Source organism: Nerophis ophidion, linkage group LG29, assembly GCF_033978795.1.
Source record: "Nerophis ophidion isolate RoL-2023_Sa linkage group LG29, RoL_Noph_v1.0, whole genome shotgun sequence".
Taxonomy (NCBI): domain Eukaryota; kingdom Metazoa; phylum Chordata; class Actinopteri; order Syngnathiformes; family Syngnathidae; genus Nerophis; species Nerophis ophidion.
The window spans coordinates 8423966-8444884 of NC_084639.1; the positions used below are offsets into that span (position 1 = coordinate 8423966).

The following is a 20919-nucleotide window of genomic DNA, read 5'->3' on the forward strand; positions in this document are numbered from 1 at the left end:
AACTATTTTGCTTTCCAATAAAGAAAAATACATTGCATATACTGTACGGTGTCCCCCCACCCTCCATCAAAACAGTGTAGCACAAGATACAATTTTTAATTTTCCAGAAGGAACTCTCCTGAAGGAATCAATAAAGTACTATCTATCATCTATCTATTGTCCACTGCAAAGGACATTGCATAGAAAATAAAAACTTTTTTTAACTATAGAGCAGTGGTCCCCAACCGGTCGATTGGTACCGGGCCGCACAAGAAATAAAAAAATAAATAAATTTGAAAAAATAAAAAATTAAAATTAAAAAAAAAAATATATATATATATATATTTTTTTTTAAACTATTAAATCAACATAAAAACACAATATATATGTTATATATCAATACAGATCAATACAGTCTGTAGGGATACAGTCAGTAAGCACACATGATTGTATTTCTTTATGAAAAAAAAAAAAAAAAAAAAAAAAAAAACCCCGGTATGTGGGACACATTTTCAACAAAAAGGCTACAAAAAGCTACAAAAAGGTTGGGGACCACTGCTATAAAGGCTCCCCAGCAGGTACAAGACAATAAAACAAGGTTGAGAACCTGTTGAATTAGGTCCTGACTTTGGGCAACTCAAACACATTCTTTTTGACAACGTTTATTCAATGTCGGGTTGTGATGTTGATTTGACCGTCAAAGTTTGGTTATTTCTCAACCAATATTCTACAACACAAATACAACGTTGAAACAACATGCTTTTTGACGTTTATTCAATGTCGGGTTGTGACGTTGATTTGACCGTGGAAATTTGGTCATTTTCCAGCCAATATCTTACAACACAAATACAACGTTGAAACAACATGCCTTTTGACAACGTTTATTCAATGTCGGGTTGTGATGTTGATTCGACCGTCAAAATTTGGTTATTTCTCAAACAATATTCTACAACACAAATACAACGTTGAAACAACATGATTTTTGACGTTTATTCAATGTTGGGTTGTGACTTTGATTTGACAATTGAAATTTAGTCATTTTCCAACCAATATTCTACAACACAAATACAAGGTTGAAACAACATGCTTTTTGACGTTTATTCAATGTCGGGTTGTGATGTTAATTTGACCGTCGAACTTTAGTCATTTTCCAACCAATATTCTACAACGTTGAAACATTCTTTTTGACAACGTTTATTCAATGTCGGGTTGTAATGTTGATTCGATCGTCAAAATTTGGTTATTTCTCAACCAATATTCTACAACACCAATACAACGTTGAAACAACATGATTTTTGACGTTTATTCAATGTCGGGTTGTGACGTTGATTTGACCGTCGAAATTTGGTCATTTTACAACCAATATTCTACAACACAAATACAACATTGAAACAACATGCTTTTTGACGTTTATTCAATGTCGGGTTGTGACTTTTATTTGACCGTCGAAATTTGGTAATTTTCCAACCAATATTCTACAACACAAATACAACGTTGAAACAACATGCTTTTTGACGTTTATTCAATGTCGGGTTGTGACGTTTATTTGACCGTCGAAATTTGGTAATTTCCCAACCAATATTCTACAACACAAATACAACGTTGAAACAACATGCTTTTTGACGTTTATTCAATGTCAGGTTGGGACGTTGATTTGACCGTCGAAATTTGGCCTTTGTCCAACCAATATTCTACAACGTTCAAACATGCTTTTTGACAACGTTTATTCAATGTCGGGTTGTGATGTTGATTTGACCGTCAAAATGTGGTTATTTCTCAACCAATATTCTACAACACAAATACAAATTGAAACAACATGCTCTTTGACAACATTTATTCAATGTCGTGTTGTGATGTTAATTTGACCGTCGAACTTTAGTCATTTTCCAACCAATATTCTACAACGTTGAAACATTCTTTTTGACAACGTTTATTCAATGTCGGGTTGTGACGTTGATTTTACCATCGAAATTTGGTCATTTTCCAACCAATATTCTACAACACAAATACAACATTCAAACAACATACTTTTTGACGTTTATTCAATGTCAGGTTGTGACGTTGATTTGACCATCAAAATTTGGTCTTTTTCCAACCAATATTCTACAACACAAATACAACATTGAAACAACATGATTTTTGACATTTATTTAATGTTGGGTTGTGACTTTGATTTGACAATTGAAATTTAGTCATTTTCCAACCAATATTCTACAACACAAATACAAAGTTGAAACAACATGCTTGTAAGTGTTAATGACACAGCTTTGCAACAGTTGATATTCTAGTTTCAACCATGTTTTACTCAATATAGGTCATCAAATCTCAGCAACAAGCTGTAATATCTTACTAAGATCATTTAAGACCCAAAACCCTTAAAACAAGTAAAAAACTCTAACATAAAATCTGCTTAGTGAGAAGAATTATCTTATCAAACAGAAAATAAGCAAATATCACCCTTATTTGAGATATTTCATCTTACTTAGATTTCAGTTTTTGCAGTGTGGGTTGTTAATTTCACCTAAGACAATTATTTTCAGGAAAACAATGACTTTTATTTTTCTGCCTTTCATGAGGTTATCGGTTTTAATACCGAGGTGTCCAAATTTTTCCACCAGATTCGCATAGGAAACTGGCGGGGTTTGGTACCTCCAACAAAGTAAGGGCTGTGTCTGACGTCACAACAGCGCGCTCTGTGATTGGTTCTCCTACTTCCGGTTTCCGGCGGCACCGTTCTCGCACGTGAAGGTCAGCATTCTGGCATAAACTGCTCCGTATTTTTACATTCGTCGGGCTAAGGTTGCATTTTGTGGCAATATGGACGGAAAGGCAGCGAACACGGACCCTCAGCTCCAGCAGTTCATTGAGGTTGAGTCTCAGAAGCAACGATTTCAGCAGCTGGTGCACCAAATGACGGAAGTGTGCTGGGTGAGTAAGCTAGTCGCTTTTTAACGTTTTGTGCTCGATTTGGACTTACAGGCGCAAGTTTACGCTTTTATTTGTGTTTTATTCGAGTCTATTGTTAATCCAAGTGATGCTTAGTTCGACGAAATAAAGCAAAGTTACGACTCACGTGTTTTTGCCGGCCCAGCGGACATTTATATAGGATTCCTCTTCGGGTTTTACCTGCGTCTTTCGCGCTAATTAACGCCAGGCTGGTGATGAGTTCAGGGTCCTGTCAGAGTGGCGGATTTATTGTACACTCACGCGCTGGTTGTTGCGTTTAGGCGCGTCAAAAAAAAAAACACGTTACATGTCACTTTTACGTAGAAACTCTAATAGCTTAATGTCCACAAAACCCTCAAAAAAAGAAAAAAAAGCTTGAGATTTAGTTAATTTAAAAACAGAATATTTCACCGCTGTGAAGTTGGATATTCACCTCCGTACATACTTGCCAACCTTGAGAACTCCGAATTCGGGAGGTGGGGGGGGGGCGTGGTTAAGAGGTGAGGAGTATATTTACCTAAATTCACCAAATCAAGTATTCATATATATATATAAGAAATACTAGACTTTCAGTGAATTCTAATTATATACATATATATTTATAAATATATATATATAGCTGGCGCAGTGGGATAGTGGCTGTGCGCAACCCGAGGGTCCCTGGTTCAATTCCCACCTAGTACCAATCTCGTCACGTCCGTTGTGTCCTGAGCAAGACACATCACCCTTGCTCCTGATGGGTGCTGGTTAGCGCCTTGCATGGCAGCTCCCGCCATCAGTGTGTGAATGTGTGTGTGAATGGGTAAATGTGGAAGTGTCAAAAGCGCTTTGAGTACCTTGAAGGTAGAAAAGCGCTATACAAGTACAACCCATGTATTTATATATATATATATATATATATATATATATATATATATATATATATATAAATAAAATACTTCAATTTCAGTGTTCATTTATTTACACATTTACACACAAACACTCATCTACTCATTGGTGAGTTAAGGGTTGAATTGCCCATCCTTGTTTTTCTAACCATATGCATGTACAGTTGATGGCAGTATTGTCCTGTTTAACTGTATCACAACATTGCTGTTTAAGGCAGACAAACTGCTTTACGGTAGACGAAAACGGACTGTTGTTGTTGTGTGTTGTTTTACCGCGCTGGGAGGACGTTAATGAAACTGCCTAACAATAAACCCGCATAAGAAACCAAGAACTCGCCCTCGATCATTCTACAGTTATAACGTCATTGGGCAGACACGCTCTTTATATACGTCACTCAGGTCCGCATGGAGCTGGAGGGGGCGTAGCCTTCAGCTCCGCCTGAATTCTGGGAGATTTTCGTGAGAAAATTTGTCCCGCGAAGTTTTCGGGAGAGGCGCTGAATTTCGGGATTCTCCCAGAAAATCCGGGAGGGTTGGCGAGTATGGCCCGAACTCCTCCGCTTTGGTGCGGGGAGCTCGTTGGCGAAGTGCCGCTCTCAACACTGGTGGTAGTTTTATGCTTAGGGACCGTCTATTAATTGCTATTGTGTAGAAAAAAGTGCATGTATTCTAAATAAAACCAACAATTGGTCTATAACCAGGTCAAGCGATTAGTCTTACTCAAGTAATATTGTACAATGCCATTTTTTCCCTCATATAATTTATTAAATTTTATTTATAATTTTAATGTTAATCAGTGGTTTTTGCAATAGTTTTCAGGTAGTGCAGTCTGAGAACCTAATTCCACTTGATATATTAAAATAGAATATAAATAATTCAGAGCCACAGTTCGCTCACAATAGACAATAAACATTCAGGTATTTTTACATGTGAATAATATAAATACAGTCTATTATACAGCATTATTCACATGTGAATAATATAAATACAGTTTATTGTAAATTTAAGTACAGTCAAAAAGGAACATATGCATTATACAGTCTGATAACTGTCTGTATAAAGGACATATTGATATTAGTAGTGCGACCCTTGTAGGAGCATCTAATTTTTTATTTTGACTTTTAAAGGATTTTAATATGAACGGTTTATATTAAAAATATTGCCTTTTTTAATAGCGTCCAGAGCATTGAAAAAAAGACTTATTTTTTCAAACTGATCAGAGGTTGGTGTTTTAACTTAGAATATATATGTATTTGTTTTTTACAATCTGTAGTACTTTGATGGTTCCAGCACATCATGTGCAAAGGTGAATGTGAAAATAACTTTACAGTAGTAAATGTTCTATACATCTCACTTCTGTTTTGTGGGATTTCTGTTAATAAAATTAAACCTGATTTTATATTGTTTTCCTCCTGCCCAGGAGAACTGCATGGACAAACCTGGCCCAAAGATGGACTCTAGGACAGAAACATGCTTTGTCAACTGCGTGGAGAGATTCATTGACACTAGCCAGTTCATCCTGAACCGGCTGGAGCAGACCCAGAGGAGTCGAGGGTCTTTCTCGGACAGCATGGCGGACTAAAATGAAGGAATCCGTGTGTATAAGAAACTACAGTGCCTCAGATTAACAGCGTGCGCATCTTCATTTGTTCTCCTGCTGCCAGTTTGGAATGTCATGTCAACGTGGAAGCCAAAGTTCACCGTCCTTGTGATGTTCCAAGCGGTTTGGGAGCCACGACTGGGACATTTTTGCTACAGAGGCCACAATTATCATCCTGAAGATGTTTACCGTACGCTGGATTGTACATATGCAATAAACGCAACTTCCAACTGGTCATGTGTGGACATGAATACATCTTGCAGACAGAAGGCCGTTTATAGTCTCTGGTGTAGCTTTTCATATTCTTGAGGTACATCATGCACTTAGAATAAAATATAAAGTACTTTATTGATCCCTGGGGGAAATTCAGGACCAGAATTCATCCAAAGTGGTTGCATTTGTGATTGAAGGGGCTAAATTAGAAATACAGTGGCGTGTACCAATAATGATTAAAAAATGCAAAACACATTTAAAAAAGAAGCAGAACTTCTATTCATCCATCCATCATCTTATGCTTAGCTGAGGTTGGGTCGCGGGGGCAGCAGCCTAAGCAGTAAAGCCTAGACTTTCCTCTTCCCAGAGCATCCCGAGGCGTTTCCAGGCCAGCCAGGAGACATAATCTACCCAACGTCTCCTGGGTCTTCCCCGTGGCCTCGTACCGGTCGGACGTGCCCTAAACACCTCCCGAAGGAGGAGTTCGGGTGGCATCCTGACCAGATGCCCAAACCACCTCATCTGGCTCCTCTCGATGTGGAGGAACAGCGGCTTTACTTTGAGCTCCCCTCGGATGACAGAGCTTCTCACCCAATCTCCAAGGGAGGAAACTCATTTCGGCCGCTTGTACCCGTGATCTTGTCCTTTTGGTCACAACCCAAAGCTCATGACCATAAGTGAGGATGGGAACGTATATCGACCGGTAAATTGAGCTTTGCCTTCCGGCTCAGCTCCTTCTTCACCACAACGGATCGATACGGCGTCCGCATTACTGAAGACGCCGCACCGATCCACCTGTCGATCTCACAATCCACTCTTCCCTCACTCGTGGACCAGAATCCGAGGTACTTAGGGCAGGGTCTCCTCCCCAACCCGGAAATAGACGCTTTTTAACTGCCGAGAGTACCAGGTGTCTACTAAACACACTTATTGTAAATATAACTACAGCAACATAGCAATATCCTCTGTTATTTTAGGGGCATAAAAGGCATTTAAGTGAGTAATTATTTGAGGCAGGGCAATTATTTAAGTGGAGACCCATATTTAAAGAAAGGTTGCAAAGTGTAAGTAATCGAGTGTGCTCATGAGATTAAAAAAATTACATTCTAGAAAAGTAATTCTCAAACTTGCACCATCTAGTGGTATGCCAAAAGAATCACTTGATAAACGCACCTTTACTGTTTAAACTGTGCATTCATCCATTTTCTACCGCTTGTCCCATTTGGGGTCGCTGGAGTCTATCTAGCTGCATTCGGGCGGTAGGCGGGGTACACCCTGGACAAGTCAAAGGGCCAAAATAGACACACTAGGGCCAATTTTTAAGTGTTGCCAATCAGCCTGTCCCCAGGTGCATGTTTTTGGAGGACTCCCTGTGAACCCACGCGGTCACGGGGAGAACATGCAAATTCCACACAGAAAGATCTTGAGCGCGGGATCGAACCCAGGACCTCTGTATTGTGAGGCGGACGCACTAACACTTGTTAAATAAAACATCTGCCTCGTGTTCAATGAATACTTAAGCCTACTACACTACTGTATTTTAATAGTGGTCCTTGTATAGCAAAGTGTTTGAGTTGTCAAGTTTGAGAACTACTGTTCTAGAAATTTGTTCTACTGTAAGGAGGGAGCTTTCTGTTTCCATGAGGCCCGCCCACCCACGGCTCCTCCCTCTAAAGGCGGCTCCCCCGTTTGGCCAGCGAGCGCCGTGTAAGGCTGGGAGCCCCCACTTTTCCTCAGGTAGAGTGGCATGGAGTCCCAGCTGAAGGCGATGTCCTTGAAGGCGTGCAGCAGGAAGATGCCCAGCACGATGGTGAGGAAGCCGCTGATGGTGCCCACCGCCGCGTTGAGGCTCATGCTCAGCCACTCCTTGAAGAGGATGGCGGAGCACGCCATGACGGAGGTGGTGAAGAAGACGTAGTAGATGGGCGTGACGATGGAGGTGTTGAAGATGTCCAGGGCTTTGTTCAGGTAGCTGATCTGTATGCTGACGCACACCACCAGGCACACCAGCAGGGACCAGAAGAGCGGCTCCCTCAGCACGGCCGTGCCGGTAAAGAGCTCCTTGATTCCGATGCCCAGGCCCTTGACGCAGGACACGGACAGGGAGCCGATCACGGAGCAGATGAGGATGTAGACCAGCACGTTCTTCTGTCCGAAGCGTGGCGCCACGGCGAAGATGAGAACCAGGCTGCTTCCCACAACGCACACAGCGTACACAATGAAACCTGGCGGGAAGAAGAAAAAAAACTGAGTACAGTGGGGCAAAAAAGTCTTTAGTCAGCCACCGATTGTGCAAGTTCTCCCACTTAAAATTATGACAGAGGTCTGTAATTTTCATCATAGGTACACTTCAACTGTGACAGACAGAATGTGAAAAAAAAATCCAGGAATTCACATTTTAGGAATTTTAAAGAATTTATTTGTAAATTATGATGGAAAATAAGTAGTTGGTCAACCATTCAAAGCTCTCACTGATGGAAGGAGGTTTTGGCTCAAAATCTCACGATACATGGCCCCATTCATTCTTTCCTTAACACGGATCAATCGTCCTGTCCCCTTAGCAGAAAAACAGCCCCAAAGCATGATGTTTCCACCCCCATGCTTCACAGTAGGTGTGGTGTTCTTGGGATGCAACTCAGTATTCTTCTTCCTCCGAGTTGAGTTTATACCAAAAAGTTCTATTTTGGTTTCATCTGACCACATGACATTCTCCCAATCCTCTGCTGTATCATCCATGTATCCATTTTGGTATAAACTCAACTGGTCATGTTTGGAGGAAGAAGAATACTGAGTTGCATCCCAAGAACACCATACCTACTGTGAAGCATGGGGGTGGAAACATCACGCTTTGGGGCTGTTTTTCTGCTAAGGGGACAGGACGATTGATCCGTGTTAAGGAAAGAATGAATGGGGCCATGTATCGTGAGATTTTGAGCCAAAACCTCCTTCCATCAGTAAGTGCTTTGAATGGTTGACCAAATACTTATTTTCCACCATAATTTACTAATAAATTCTTTAAAATTCCGAAAATTTGAATTCCTGGATTTTTTTTTTTACATTCTGTCTCTCACAGTTGAAGTGTACCTATGATGAAAATTACAGACCTCTGTCATCATTTTAAGTGGGAGAACTTGCACAATCGGTGGCTGACTAAATACTTTTTTGCCCCACTGTATGTTTGTTTAAGGCAGGGATCAGCGGGGCATGGGGCTCTTCGGTGCCGCCCTTGTGGCTTCCTGGGGTATTTTTTAAAAAAGGACTGAAAATGGACAAATATTTTCTTTGTTTTAGTATGTTGTTTTTTTTGAGGACCAAGATGACACAAGACTTCTCAATTGTTAGAACGCCCTCTGTTTAATATGTTTGTGTGTATGCTTCCCTGATGACAGTATTTGGTGAACATCTTTTTGTCCTACTAATTTTGGCGGTTCTTGAATCCACCATAGTGTGGACTATAATACAACAGTTCTTTTACATCAGGGGTGTCCAAACTTTATCCACTGAGGGCCGCACACTGCAAAATCAAAGCAAGCGGGGGCCATTTTGATATTTTAAAAAAGAACACAATATATGTATAAAAAATATACATTTCAGCCTCCACTCAGGCTTGATCCCAGGGACCCCAAAGTGTTTTGGTCAAAAAAATGTGTCATTATTCAGTATTATTATTTTTATTATTATTCAAGTTTTAAATCTCTAGATCAACATTAGGTCTATCTGTCAATATAATGATTTTAAAGATTTAAATTGTATGCTCTTTTTGTCACAAAAAAAAAATAAAAATGGAAAAATCACAAAATATGCAATATTTTCACCCAATAATTTTTTGGAGTGGAATATTTGAGATTGTATAATAATTGGAGCATTAAAAAGGTCAATAACTCATAATACCACTGATTTTAATTATTTTTTTGAGCAATGACACTTAAAAAAAATCACATTAAAATTATTGGGGATCCAAAAGGGTCCTACTCATTAAAGTGTAAAAAAATAAATTAGATATTTTTTTACTGTTTACTTTTAACACAATAATCTCAAGATCAACTTCAGATCTATCCGTGAATTATAAGTTTTATTGTTGTTTGTGGGGTTTTTTTGTTCATTTTAGGCCCTTCTTTAAAAAAAAAAAAAAAGCTCAGTTTTTTGTATGGCAAACACAAAATATGCAACATTTTCCCCAAAAAATATCTCGAAGTGAAACATTTAATGTGACATAATTGGAGCCTTGAATATGTCAATAATTCATAATGACATTGATTTTGATTCATTATTATTTTTAAAAAAAAGAAAAAGCCTGCATGGCAGCTTTGTGTTATTAGAGTAAACATTGCAACATTTTCTTGTTACATTTCACCTGTTTGCTCCTTTATATCACTTTTTACCTTTTAAACATTTTTCAAATCGTATTTTTAAAATGTGCCGTGGGGCAGTTAAAAACTTAACGTCAGGCCACACTTTGGACACCCCTGGTTTACATGTACAATCTTCCGCTCCTTTGTCTCATTTTGTCCAACAAAAGTTTTATACTGTGTGTGAATGCACAGAGGTGTGCTTTGTTGATGTTATTGACTTGTTGGAGTGCCAATCAGGCATATTTGGTCAGTGCATGACTGCAAGCTAATCAATGCTAACATGCTATTTAGACTAGTTGTATGTACATATTGCATCTTTATGCCTTGTTTGTAGGTATATTTCAGCTAATTTAATTTCCTTTACTTATGTCCTCTGTGTATTTAATTTACATTTGCATGTCTCATGACACATTATCTGTATGTAATATTGACTGCATTTCTAAAAGTTGTTTTGTTGCCATGTTGTTCCAGACCACAGCAAACGTTACCCAGCTTGCAAAGATTGTAATACATCTATAAAAAGAAGACAGATTGTCGTTTACTTTAACTTGGACACACACATCTATACCTTTGGCCATTCTAAGCCAGTCAATTCCAAGAGTTATCTCACCTTCTGAGACGTTTTACTTACGGTTTTCATTGTTGTAGAAATGTTGATTATATTACATCAATGTGTCACTTCTTTGAGTGGCTGAATATTGGCGTATGGCTTAATGGATTGCTGAGAAGACGGTTAGTTAAAACGCGTTCACTTCAAACTGACACAGTGTGGGTGACTTTGAGGAGGAAATATTGTTGTGTTACAAACGTTTGTGTGGTGTTGCTTCCTTATTTGTCGGTATTCGAAGCTGATTTTAGTGTGTAGCAGCCGCAGCTGAACTGAACGTGACAGCGTGTCATAATTACATCGGTCAGCTGGAACAAAAAAATTCAGATAGCAGTATCGTTACCCCGGAATCTTTACAGTACTCTTACAGCATCATCTCTCCTGTTTCACTGATGAGAGTATTTGGTGAACATCGTATTGTCCTACTAATTTCGGCGCCTCCTGAACTCACCATCGTGTGGACTGTGACGCCGCAGTTTGTTTACATGCCACTCCTTCTTTGTCTCATTTTGTCCACCAAACGTTTTATACTGTGCGTGAATGCACAGAGGTGTGCTTTGTTGATGTTATTGACTTGTTGGAGTGCTAATCAGGAATATTTGGTCAGTGCATGACTGCAAGCTAATCAATGCTAACATGCTGTTTAGGCTAGCTGTATGAAAATATTGCATCATTATGCCTCATTTGTAGCTATATTTCAGCTCATTTACTATCCTTTACTTTTATACTCTTTGTATATAATTTAGTTTTGCATGTCTCATGACACATTATCTGTATGTAATATTGGCTGCATTTCTGATAGTTGTTCCAGACCACAGCAATCAATACCTAGCTTGCCAAAGATTGTAATTAATCTATTAAAAGAAGACAGCCTGCCGTTTCCTTTAACTTGGACCATGAATTGATTAACGTGGACCCCGACTTAAACAAGTTGAAAAACTTATTCGGGTGTTACCATTTAGTGGTCAATTGTACGGAATATGTACTGAACTGTGCAATCAACTAATAAAAGTATCAATCAATCAATCAAAAAACACACATCTAGAACTTTAGCCATTAAAAGCCGGTCATTTCCAGGAGTTATTTCACCTTCTGAGTAGCCTCTGACTAATGTTTTCTAATGTGAAAATGTGTAGAATAAATATTAAATTTCAACATTTCTGTCAACAAAGATTTGCTTCAGCCTGTGACACACAGTCATTTTGATAGTAGGCTATTATAGCTAATATAGACACTTACATCATGTGTTGCCTTCATTATAAGATTTAAATACAGATTTACATTTTTTGCGGCTGCAGACAGATTTGTTTTTTAGTCCAATATGGCCCTTTCAACATTTTGGGTTGCCGACCCCTGGTTTAAGGCAACACGTCGACTCCGGCCTGACCTGGGTCTTTAAGCTTCTCCGCCATGACGCTGAGGGACGACACCTCCTCCTCCTGGGGGGCGTGGACCACCATGACGGTGGAGCCCAGTACGCACAGCAAACAGCCGATTTTGCCGTGCAAGTTCAGCCTCTCGCAGAGGAAGTAAGAGGAAAGCACGGCACTAGTAGGGACAAAAACAAACATGACAGAGCTGTTACAAAAAGGTCCTCTGTGGGTTTAAAAGTTTAAATAAATAAGCGACAGTGTCAATTTGTGCTCGGTCAAATATTTGCACAAAGATGAATGAAAATAATTACAAAAAAAAGTGTTTAATTTAGCAGGAATAAATGCTTCAATAAAGTCCTATTTTAGTCCAATGTAGGTATTTTATTTTGGGGGACTATAAAGCTGTGGTATTAAGGGTAAAAAAAAAATTTTATTAGAAAGAAACTATATTTTTTGAAGGATAAAATACAATTTGTTGAATAAAGAAGTATTTTTACAAGAATAAAAAAATGAAGTTCCAATTTAAATATTACACTATACTGTATTTTTTAGAAGATTAACATAATACAATTCTGAGAACAAAAGTAGTATTTGTTTTCCACAAAAAAAGATGTAAGTAGCTATTTTAATTTTAAGAATATCTTGAAGAAAATACTGAGCAGTAGAGTTAAAATAGAGAAGGAAGTTGTATTTTATTTATTTTTTTATAGTACTTTTAAAAGAATAAAATAATGCAACACTCAGATTTTGTAAAGAGTTAGTAAAAAAAGTAAGTTGCCATTTTAATTTTGAGAGACAACCTGCATTTTAGGAAGAATAAAATAACAAAAAAATCCAAATAAAGTAGTGTTTTTATTACAATAATTAAGAAAGGGAATTAATGGAAGTGACATTTTTTAATTGTACTTTTAGTGCAATAAAATATAAACGTATACGAAAGTATTTTGTAAAATATTTTTTTTTAATTATTTGAGAATTAACCTGTATTTTAAGAAGAATAAAATACTGAAAAGTAGTATTTTTCGAAGAGTTAAAATAGAGAATGAAGTTGCATTTTATTTAGTTTTTGATAGTACTTTTAAAAGAATGAAATAATACACTCCTCAGATTGAAAAAAGAAAATAGCAGGGTGCTGGGTAACACAAGGCATATTGAAAAATCTTAACCCATTTTTACTATAACAATCTACAAGATTAATATAGGTTGCCTCTCTCTTTTCCCTTTCATCTTTCGGTATTCCTTTTTTTTTTTTTTTTTCCATTTATTTATTTATTTTTATTATCTTTCTAGCTATCATTTTGTATACGTATTGTTGCATTTGAACAACTGTATTTTGATAATAGAGGTAAACTATTGGTTTTGTTCATGATCAATAGCGCTTTTTCTATTGGTATTTGTATTGCTCCAGTTTTAGTGTAAAAATGCTCATTGTCATTACTATATTATCTATTTCACTAACTGCTTATTTGCTATCACTTTTACGATCATATTTGTACATATTTTATGTGCTGGTGTCGTTCTCTTGTTGTTGTTATTGTTGTATTTGCTGTTGTTTTAGTCTCTCTGTCTAATCCCCCTCTTATCCCCACAATGTCCCCCTCTGTCTTCCTTTTGTTCTCTTTCTATCCCCTCCTGGGGTTGCACCAAATGATAATATAAATACATTTAATAAAGTCAAATTCAAATAAGGCAACAAGAGAAGTATCCTACACTTCTCTTTTGTAAAGTATATCTGAACAGCCGATATGGGAATCTACATCAACTAGATGATTTGCCTGAGAAGCTGGACAGGACAAAAAAAAAAAAAAAAAAAAAAAATAGCATAAAAGTGAATGAAGTTGCAATTTTAGTTTTGAGAATCAACCTGCATTTTAAGAAAAATAAAATAACAAAAAACTCCAAATAAAATAGAGTTGTTTTTTTTACAATAATTAAGAAAGGGAATTACTGGAAGTGGCATTTTTTTAAATTTTACTTTTTTAGAGAAATAAAATATGAAAGTATAAGAAAGTATTTTGTAAAATAATAAATAAAAAAAAAACAATTTGAAAATTAACCTGTATTTTTAGAAGAGTAAAATACTGAAAAGTAGTATTTTTCTAAGAGTTAAAATAGAGAACAAAGTTGCAATTTATTTACTTTTTAATAGTACTTTTAGAAGAATTAAATAATACAATCGTCAGATTAAAAATAAAAGTGAATGAAGTTCCAATTTTAGTTTTGAGAATCAACCTGCAATTTCTGAAGAATAGAATAAAACACTCAAAATAAAGTAGTACTTTTTTACAATAATTAAAAAAACGGAATTAATGGAAGTACATTTTTAATTATACTTTTATCCATCCATCCATCCATCCATTCATTCATTTTCTACAGCTTGTCCCGTTCGGGGTTGCGGGGGGGATTGGCTCTTTTAGAAAAATAAAATATAAAACTACTATCAAGTGTTTTGTAAAATAAACAAAAAAACAGTTGAGAATTAACCTGTATTTTTTAGAAGAATAAAATCTTGAGAATAAATAAGTATATTTTTTACAAGAATTATAAAAACAATGCTAAGTTGCAATACTTTTTGAAATTGTGTTAGAAAAAATTTATATTATATATTATTAAATATATAAATCTAAATATTTTTTTTAATTCGCAAAGAAAAATATTTAATTTAAAGGGAATAAATGTGTATTTACTAAAACACATTTTTGCAAAAGAATGTAATCGAATTGTAAGATATTTGCTTGAGAAAACTCTGTAAAAAAAAAAAAAAAAACACAACCAAAACGTACCTTACAAGCACACTCAAAGCTCCTAAAGGAGTCACAAGCGTAGCTGGTGCAAACGCGTACGCCGCAAAGTTGGCGGCTTCTCCTGCTCCCACTGGAAGACAGTTTCGTGTAGATGTTACAAAACAAGCAGAAGAAGAAAAAAAGACTCATCTCGAGCAAAACAAAGACCACAATGTTGTGACGGCAACAGCCGGCGAGGAGCGCATTCAAAATCAAAGAGAGGATTTTTTTTTTTACATGTGACTTACTTGAAATAAGCCCCGCCCACCACAGCCCTTCTTTGAGGTATGCATAGCCGCCGTGACCTGGAATGCAACAAATGTGACCGTATTAAATTCACAACAATGAGTCAGACATGAGTTACATTTGGGCTTTTACAGACCCTTGATGTCGAGTTAAGACAGGAACTAAAAACATGAAATCATGACCAAACTTGTGATCTCTAAACGCTCGTTTACACAACTGGGACACTTTTATTTGTACTAATACTTGTGTAAGCGCCAAACACACGTAGGGTGTTTAAAAGTGGACCATGCACTTGGCCACTGAGATTATTGCGTCCACGGTTTGAGAAAACACAATATTTGCATGAATCAGACGATATTTGCATTATTACTTGTACAACGTACAGTAAAACCTGCAAGATAGAACACTCCAACAGAAGTGATACAATATTTTAAAAAGGCTGTGTGCAACATCTACAGCAGGCCTGGGCAATTATTTTGACTCAGGGGACAAATTTAGAGAAAAAAATGTGTGTGGGGGCTGGTATATTTATTTTTAGGAACACTAATACAAAACCTCACAATAAAATCTGATTGAATGCTAAAAACTTTATGATAGACCGCCTGAAAAAACAGAATTGTTTTTTGTTTTTTTCATTTTTTACTGAATAAGACACCCAGAATGTACATGAAAATAAAGAATGCGGGATTTACAATATTAACTATGAACAATAAAACACTGAATATTGACAACATATGAACGTCACACCCTCTCTCGATCGACATATTTTATAATAAAGTTAAAACGCAACAAAAATGCAACAAACACAGCGAACATGTCATGATCTGGCGGTAGTTTGGCTTCAAGTGGGAATATGTTGAACAATTGTGCGGCAAAAGCGTTGCTACAAAAAGTAGCAGCACTGCTAATGTAGCATTATTTGAAAAGTCACCCCCTAGAGAATAAGGAGTGCTTGAAACTCCGCATGTCAACATCTCCGTTCGGTGCCACACCAACAAAATGTCGAAAAAACTATTTCCAGATCAACACCAAATGAAACAAATAGTCAAATACAGAAGGAAATAACGTCTGCAGGAACCTACCACATAGTGAAGGACATTTACTATTTGATTTCCTATTATGCAGCTCATTTTTATTTGATAGTTATTGAAATATTTTGTGTGACATCATGCACAAAAGTGCACTTGATCTGTTTTAAACTATTCTAGTGGCGTTCTGTACAAAACGTGCACTTTATTTAGTGTTGTTTTGATACGTCATCTTAGTGACATCATGCACAAAAGTGCACTAATAGCGTGTTTTAAAATGTCTGACAATCTTGCACTTTCTGTTTTGGAAATGACATGAATGTTTGTGCCACTGCTTAATAACTGTTTAATAAATACTGTTTTGGTAAATTGACTTACGTTGATTTCACTCCCCGCATCAAAGATTAAAATAAGCATATATTAATGCAGTATGAAGAAGAATGTTTTAATGTAGACACATAGAATCATCATACTGCTGTGATTATATGCATCAAGTGTTCATTCAAGGCTAAAGCAAAATATCGAGATATATATTGTGTATTGTTACATGGCCTAAAAATATCGAGATATTAATAAAAGGCCATATCGCCCAGCCCTACTTCGACTGAACATTTTCAAGTTTTAATACCATGATTGAACAATTAATTTTGTTTTAATTAAATGTTTTTTAACATTATGCTTTTTTAAACCGCTCAACACAGAAAGAACATAAACACGCATTTAAATAGGATTTTAAAAAAATACCTGGAGTGTGTTGGTGTCTTGCCAGATTTTGTCTTTTGTAGGAATATAGAATTTGTATTCCTGCTGTAGGAGCACTTGCATTCAGAGGAGGAGCAACACTATGTTTAACAAATTATTAACACAAAATGTGGATTGTTACGAACATGCTTTGATTGTCAAAGATGTTTGGTAATGTTATCTGTGATATTTCTACCTGAATAAAAGCCTCTGATTCTATGTACAATACATTTTGTACATGTTAATAATATTTGTTTTGCAGTATGACAATGTTTTAACCGTCACGATTTAGTAATAAAATCAGAACCGGGACGCAAACAGGGTGGACAAGCTGGTAAAGAAGGCCAGTAACTGGTGGGAGTGGAGCTAGACTCTGTGGCGGTGGTGTCAGAGAGGAGAAGTCTAGCAAAGCTCCTAGCCATTATGGACAACATCTCCCACCCACTACACTCGGACCTTGCGGAGAGAATTAGCACGTTCAGTAGAAGGCTCAGACTCCCGAAATGCAACACGGAACGACACAAGAGGTCCTTCATACAGACAGCCATCACACTGTATAATGCATATGTTCCTTGACTGCACTTAAATGTAGAATATATTATGTATAATATATTTGTATTATTCACATGTGAATACTGCTGTATAGTATTTATTGTCTATTGTGAGCGAACTGTGGTGTTTAATTTCCCCCAGGGATCAATAAAGTACTTTATATTCTATTCTATTATCAAAGAATATACTGTACGCCCATTTGAGAGCCACCGCGTTAGCAGACTAAATTAGGAGCCTTTGTTTGCTTACTTACTAATAAAAGACAAGTTGTCTTGGATGTTCACTATTTTATTTAAGGACAAACTTGCAATAAAAAAAACATGTTTAATGTACCTTAAGATTTTTTTAAAGCCAATAATGCCATTTGTGTGGTCCCCTTTATTCAGAAAAGTACCGAAAAGTATCGAAATCATTTTGGTACCGGTACCAAAATATCGGTATCGGCATTCAGCCAGGATAAGTTGTATTATTTTGCTTTTCCTACGCAGTGAATAATATCCTTTTTGTAAGTCCCAGTTACATTGATGTTTTTGTCATGGCCATAATGTACATTCTGTCAGGCAAGCCCCTGACAGTTTGTTTGTGTTTTAGTTTTTCCTGTGTGTGTGTGTGTAGTTTTTCCTGTCTTTGTTTCCTGTCAGCGCTCTTATTTTGTCTGTTTCCTGTCTTTCTCCCTGAGCGCTGTTTCCCCTCAGCTGCGGCTGATTGGTACCTGGCCACACCTGGGGTCAATCAGCCCGCTCCTATTTACTTAGTTAGTACAAACTAACTCTGTCAGAGTTAGTTTGTGACGAACCCCAAGATGCAGAGAAGGAGGCAGGCATTGAGTAAGGAAACATGATTTAATTAAAATACTAGAACAAGAACAAACAAAAGGGTACAAACAAAAAGCGCGCACGAGGCGGGCAACAAACTAAAAGAGCTAGCATGGGAGCTAGAAGATAACAGGCCTAGCGTGAAAGCTAGCAGGTCGCGAGCAGGAAACAGAAGTTTTTACTTTTAGTATGAAAGCAAACTGAAAGCAGGGAACAAAAGACAGTAAGCTATAGTGATGGGTCTATCAACACCGATGCATCGAGCTCGAAGAGCGAAACCCTGTGTCGGTGCGCTTGCCGCCTTTAAAAAGTCACGTGACCGATCATGAGCTGTTTTGGTCACGTGACCGATAAGCGAACTGTGTCGCACTGGCACCTGCGCGCCAACCTGTATTTATAAGGAAGTGCATTTGTCAACGAAATGGTCCTGCCAACAGAATCGCCGCACTTCTGTCGTTGTTTATTTGTCATTTATCGTCGTCGGAGATCATTTCCGCCGTGTGGGAATATTTTGATCATATATCGGGAAAAAAAGGTATTTGTGTTCATTTCCTTGTCGTTTCCCCCTGTTCTCTCAAAGTTTCCAGCATTGTCCCACCCACACAACCATCCAATTGGTTACATTAAAAAACATTAACAATGAATCTCTTCGATAGCTCAGTTTGTAGAGTGAAAGACCGTGGTTGTTCATGCTGAGTTCCTTAGGGCACTTGTTCAAATCCAGCTCAAACCACTTTTTTACCATGAATTGATTAACGTGGACCCCGATTTAAACAAGTTGAAAAACTTATTCGGGTGTTACCACTTAGAGGTCAATTGTACGGAATATGTACTGTACTGTGCAATCTACTAATAAAAGTTTCAATCAATCAATCAATCAACAGTGCGTATTCAGAGCGTATGTAAAAAATTAAAAAAAATCCCAGTCCACAAGTATCCTCATTCACAACACGTTCTCTTTGATTTCCATGTTATGATACATGTTCACTATTTACTGTATCTAAAAAAGATATGTTTATTTAAATGGAGATATGAAATAATCCTAAATGAAACACAATGACTTGGTTTTAATTATTGTATATACTAGGTCATAAAACCAGTGTCAGTTGAGTCAGGATTTTTAATGTCCAGCAGATGTCAGTATTTAGTGACACAGTATTGACAGTATCAATACAGTTTTGCAATGTTTCGAAACGATACATGACGCCTCATCAACCCATCACTAAAAGACAGTAAGCTACAAACTGCTACTGAAATATAGCTTACCGCTACGCTGCAATGACACGAGACGACAGGAGCGACAAAACATGACTATACAATAATCCAGCCCTGACTGGAGGAAATAACAGGTCTAAATAGGAGTGGGCTGATTGACACCAGGTGTGGCCAGGTGCCAATCAGCCGCAGCTAAGGGGAAACAGTGCTCAGGGAGAAAGACAGGAAACAGACAAAGAAGAACAACTAAAACACAAACAAACTGTCAGGGGCAAGCCTGACACATTCTGAGCTATTTAGTTTTGTAGGCGCCTTTAGTGAGACTTTACGGTACCTGCTCGTGTGGATCCCTTGCTGGCCAATCGCAGCAGGCCTTTCTTCTTCAGAATGAAACTAGCGCCGATAAAAAGACTGGAGGACACGGCCAGAGAGAGGCCGATGTAGAAGTCCTCACGGCCCACTTCCATCTGTCACAACATCACATTATGTATTTTCTTTTCGTCGCCATGACACTGCTGATTTTTTGAAGCTGAACAGCAAACACGGCCATGTTTTCGCGTCACATGACAAGGCAGAGAGGCCGCGCTGAGCTCAAAACAAAGTTGGAAGTAGCAGACAAACATGTATCGGACTTTGAGTTAGTTCAGAAGTGGGGAAAACAGCCAAATGAAGCAAAATAAAGGAGTACCTCGGCGGTCACGTCAACTCCATCAGTCTTCGTCGAGGGGCGTGGCTCACGAGCAACTTTCCGCCGACCGCTACGACTTGAGATCACGTGATCCAGATATACAAATGTCGGCCTGCTAGCATCCAGCATGACTTGGCGCGATTAATATATTTCCACGTTTCTCTAAACGGCCATAGCATGCACTCAGCAGACCTACGATGTTCAGTTTTTCATTTTTATTGCGCCCTTGCTCACTTTACAGTTTATTTCATAGACATCTTCTAAGTAGACGCAGCATCAAGTGCTACTGCCTACTGGCGCTAACGAGACGCGGGGCCGCCATCTTGGAGTGGTGATCCGCTCCACTCAGTGCAATTCATTTGGCAGGAGCAATGAACTGTCAGTGCATTTAATTCATCTTACCTCACTGAATACCACTGATTTTCACACTGTTTTTGTCATACGTGTAGCTATGATAAAGGACAAATTTTTTGGCGTGTTTTATTATTCATTGTTTGCTTTTCTCCTTCTATTCCACATCAATATGTAATGCACTCTCAACAGGTGTTAAAAGCCTACTGAAATGAGATGTTCTTATTTAAACGGGGATAGCAGGTCCATTCTATGTGTCATACTTGATCATTTCGCGATATTGCCATATTTTTGCGACCTTTATCGTCTGGTCGCTAATAAAAAAAAGTCTTGCCTGTACCGGAAGTAGCAGACGATGTGCGCGTGACGTCACGGGTTGTAGAGCTCCTCACATCCTCATATTGTTTATAATCATAGCCACCAGCAGCAAGAGCTATTCAGACCTAGAAAGCGACGATTTCCCCATTAATTTGATAGAGGATGAAAGATTTGTGGATGAGGAAAGTTAGAGTGAAGCACTAAAAAAAAAGAAAGAAAAGGAGA

At 37.7% G+C, this 20919-nt stretch overlaps 2 protein-coding genes across 2 annotated transcripts; one reads left to right on the forward strand and one right to left on the reverse strand.

Annotated features, from left to right (window-relative positions):
* The first annotated feature begins 2663 nt into the window (after positions 1–2663).
* On the forward strand, positions 2664–5645 carry timm8a (translocase of inner mitochondrial membrane 8 homolog A (yeast)). The gene is made up of 2 exons (XM_061891995.1): positions 2664–2907; positions 5233–5645. The coding sequence occupies exons 1-2, from the start codon at positions 2797–2799 to the stop codon at positions 5392–5394; spliced, it is 273 nt and encodes a 90-aa protein (XP_061747979.1). The 5' UTR covers positions 2664–2796; the 3' UTR covers positions 5395–5645.
* A 96-nt stretch (positions 5646–5741) lies between these two features.
* On the reverse strand, positions 5742–20233 carry zgc:101583 (uncharacterized protein LOC494104 homolog). Its single transcript, XM_061891994.1, has 6 exons — positions 20026–20233; positions 19672–19804; positions 14989–15045; positions 14741–14831; positions 11972–12132; positions 5742–7850 (listed from the first exon to the last, which is right to left on the reverse strand). Exons 1-6 carry the CDS (start codon positions 20152–20154, stop codon positions 7237–7239), a joined length of 1185 nt encoding a protein of 394 aa, XP_061747978.1. The 5' UTR covers positions 20155–20233; the 3' UTR covers positions 5742–7236.
* Positions 20234–20919: the final 686 nt, after the last annotated feature.

What these genes read in the sequence shown, in the direction of transcription:
- zgc:101583 (XM_061891994.1), bottom strand. Translation starts at nt 20,154, where the DNA reads ATGCTGGATGCTAGCAGGCCGACATTTGTATATCTGGATCACGTGATC. An exon ending in GAGTTGACGTGACCGCCGAG is followed by an intron (nt 19,805 to 20,025) that starts GTACTCCTTTAT and finishes ATGTTGTGACAG; the next exon opens with ATGGAAGTGGGCCGTGAGGA. An exon ending in GGAGAAGCTTAAAGACCCAG is followed by an intron (nt 7,851 to 11,971) that starts GTCAGGCCGGAG and finishes TCTTCCCGCCAG; the next exon opens with GTTTCATTGTGTACGCTGTG.
- timm8a (XM_061891995.1), top strand. Translation starts at nt 2,797, where the DNA reads ATGGACGGAAAGGCAGCGAACACGGACCCTCAGCTCCAGCAGTTCATT. An exon ending in AAATGACGGAAGTGTGCTGG is followed by an intron (nt 2,908 to 5,232) that starts GTGAGTAAGCTA and finishes CCTCCTGCCCAG; the next exon opens with GAGAACTGCATGGACAAACC.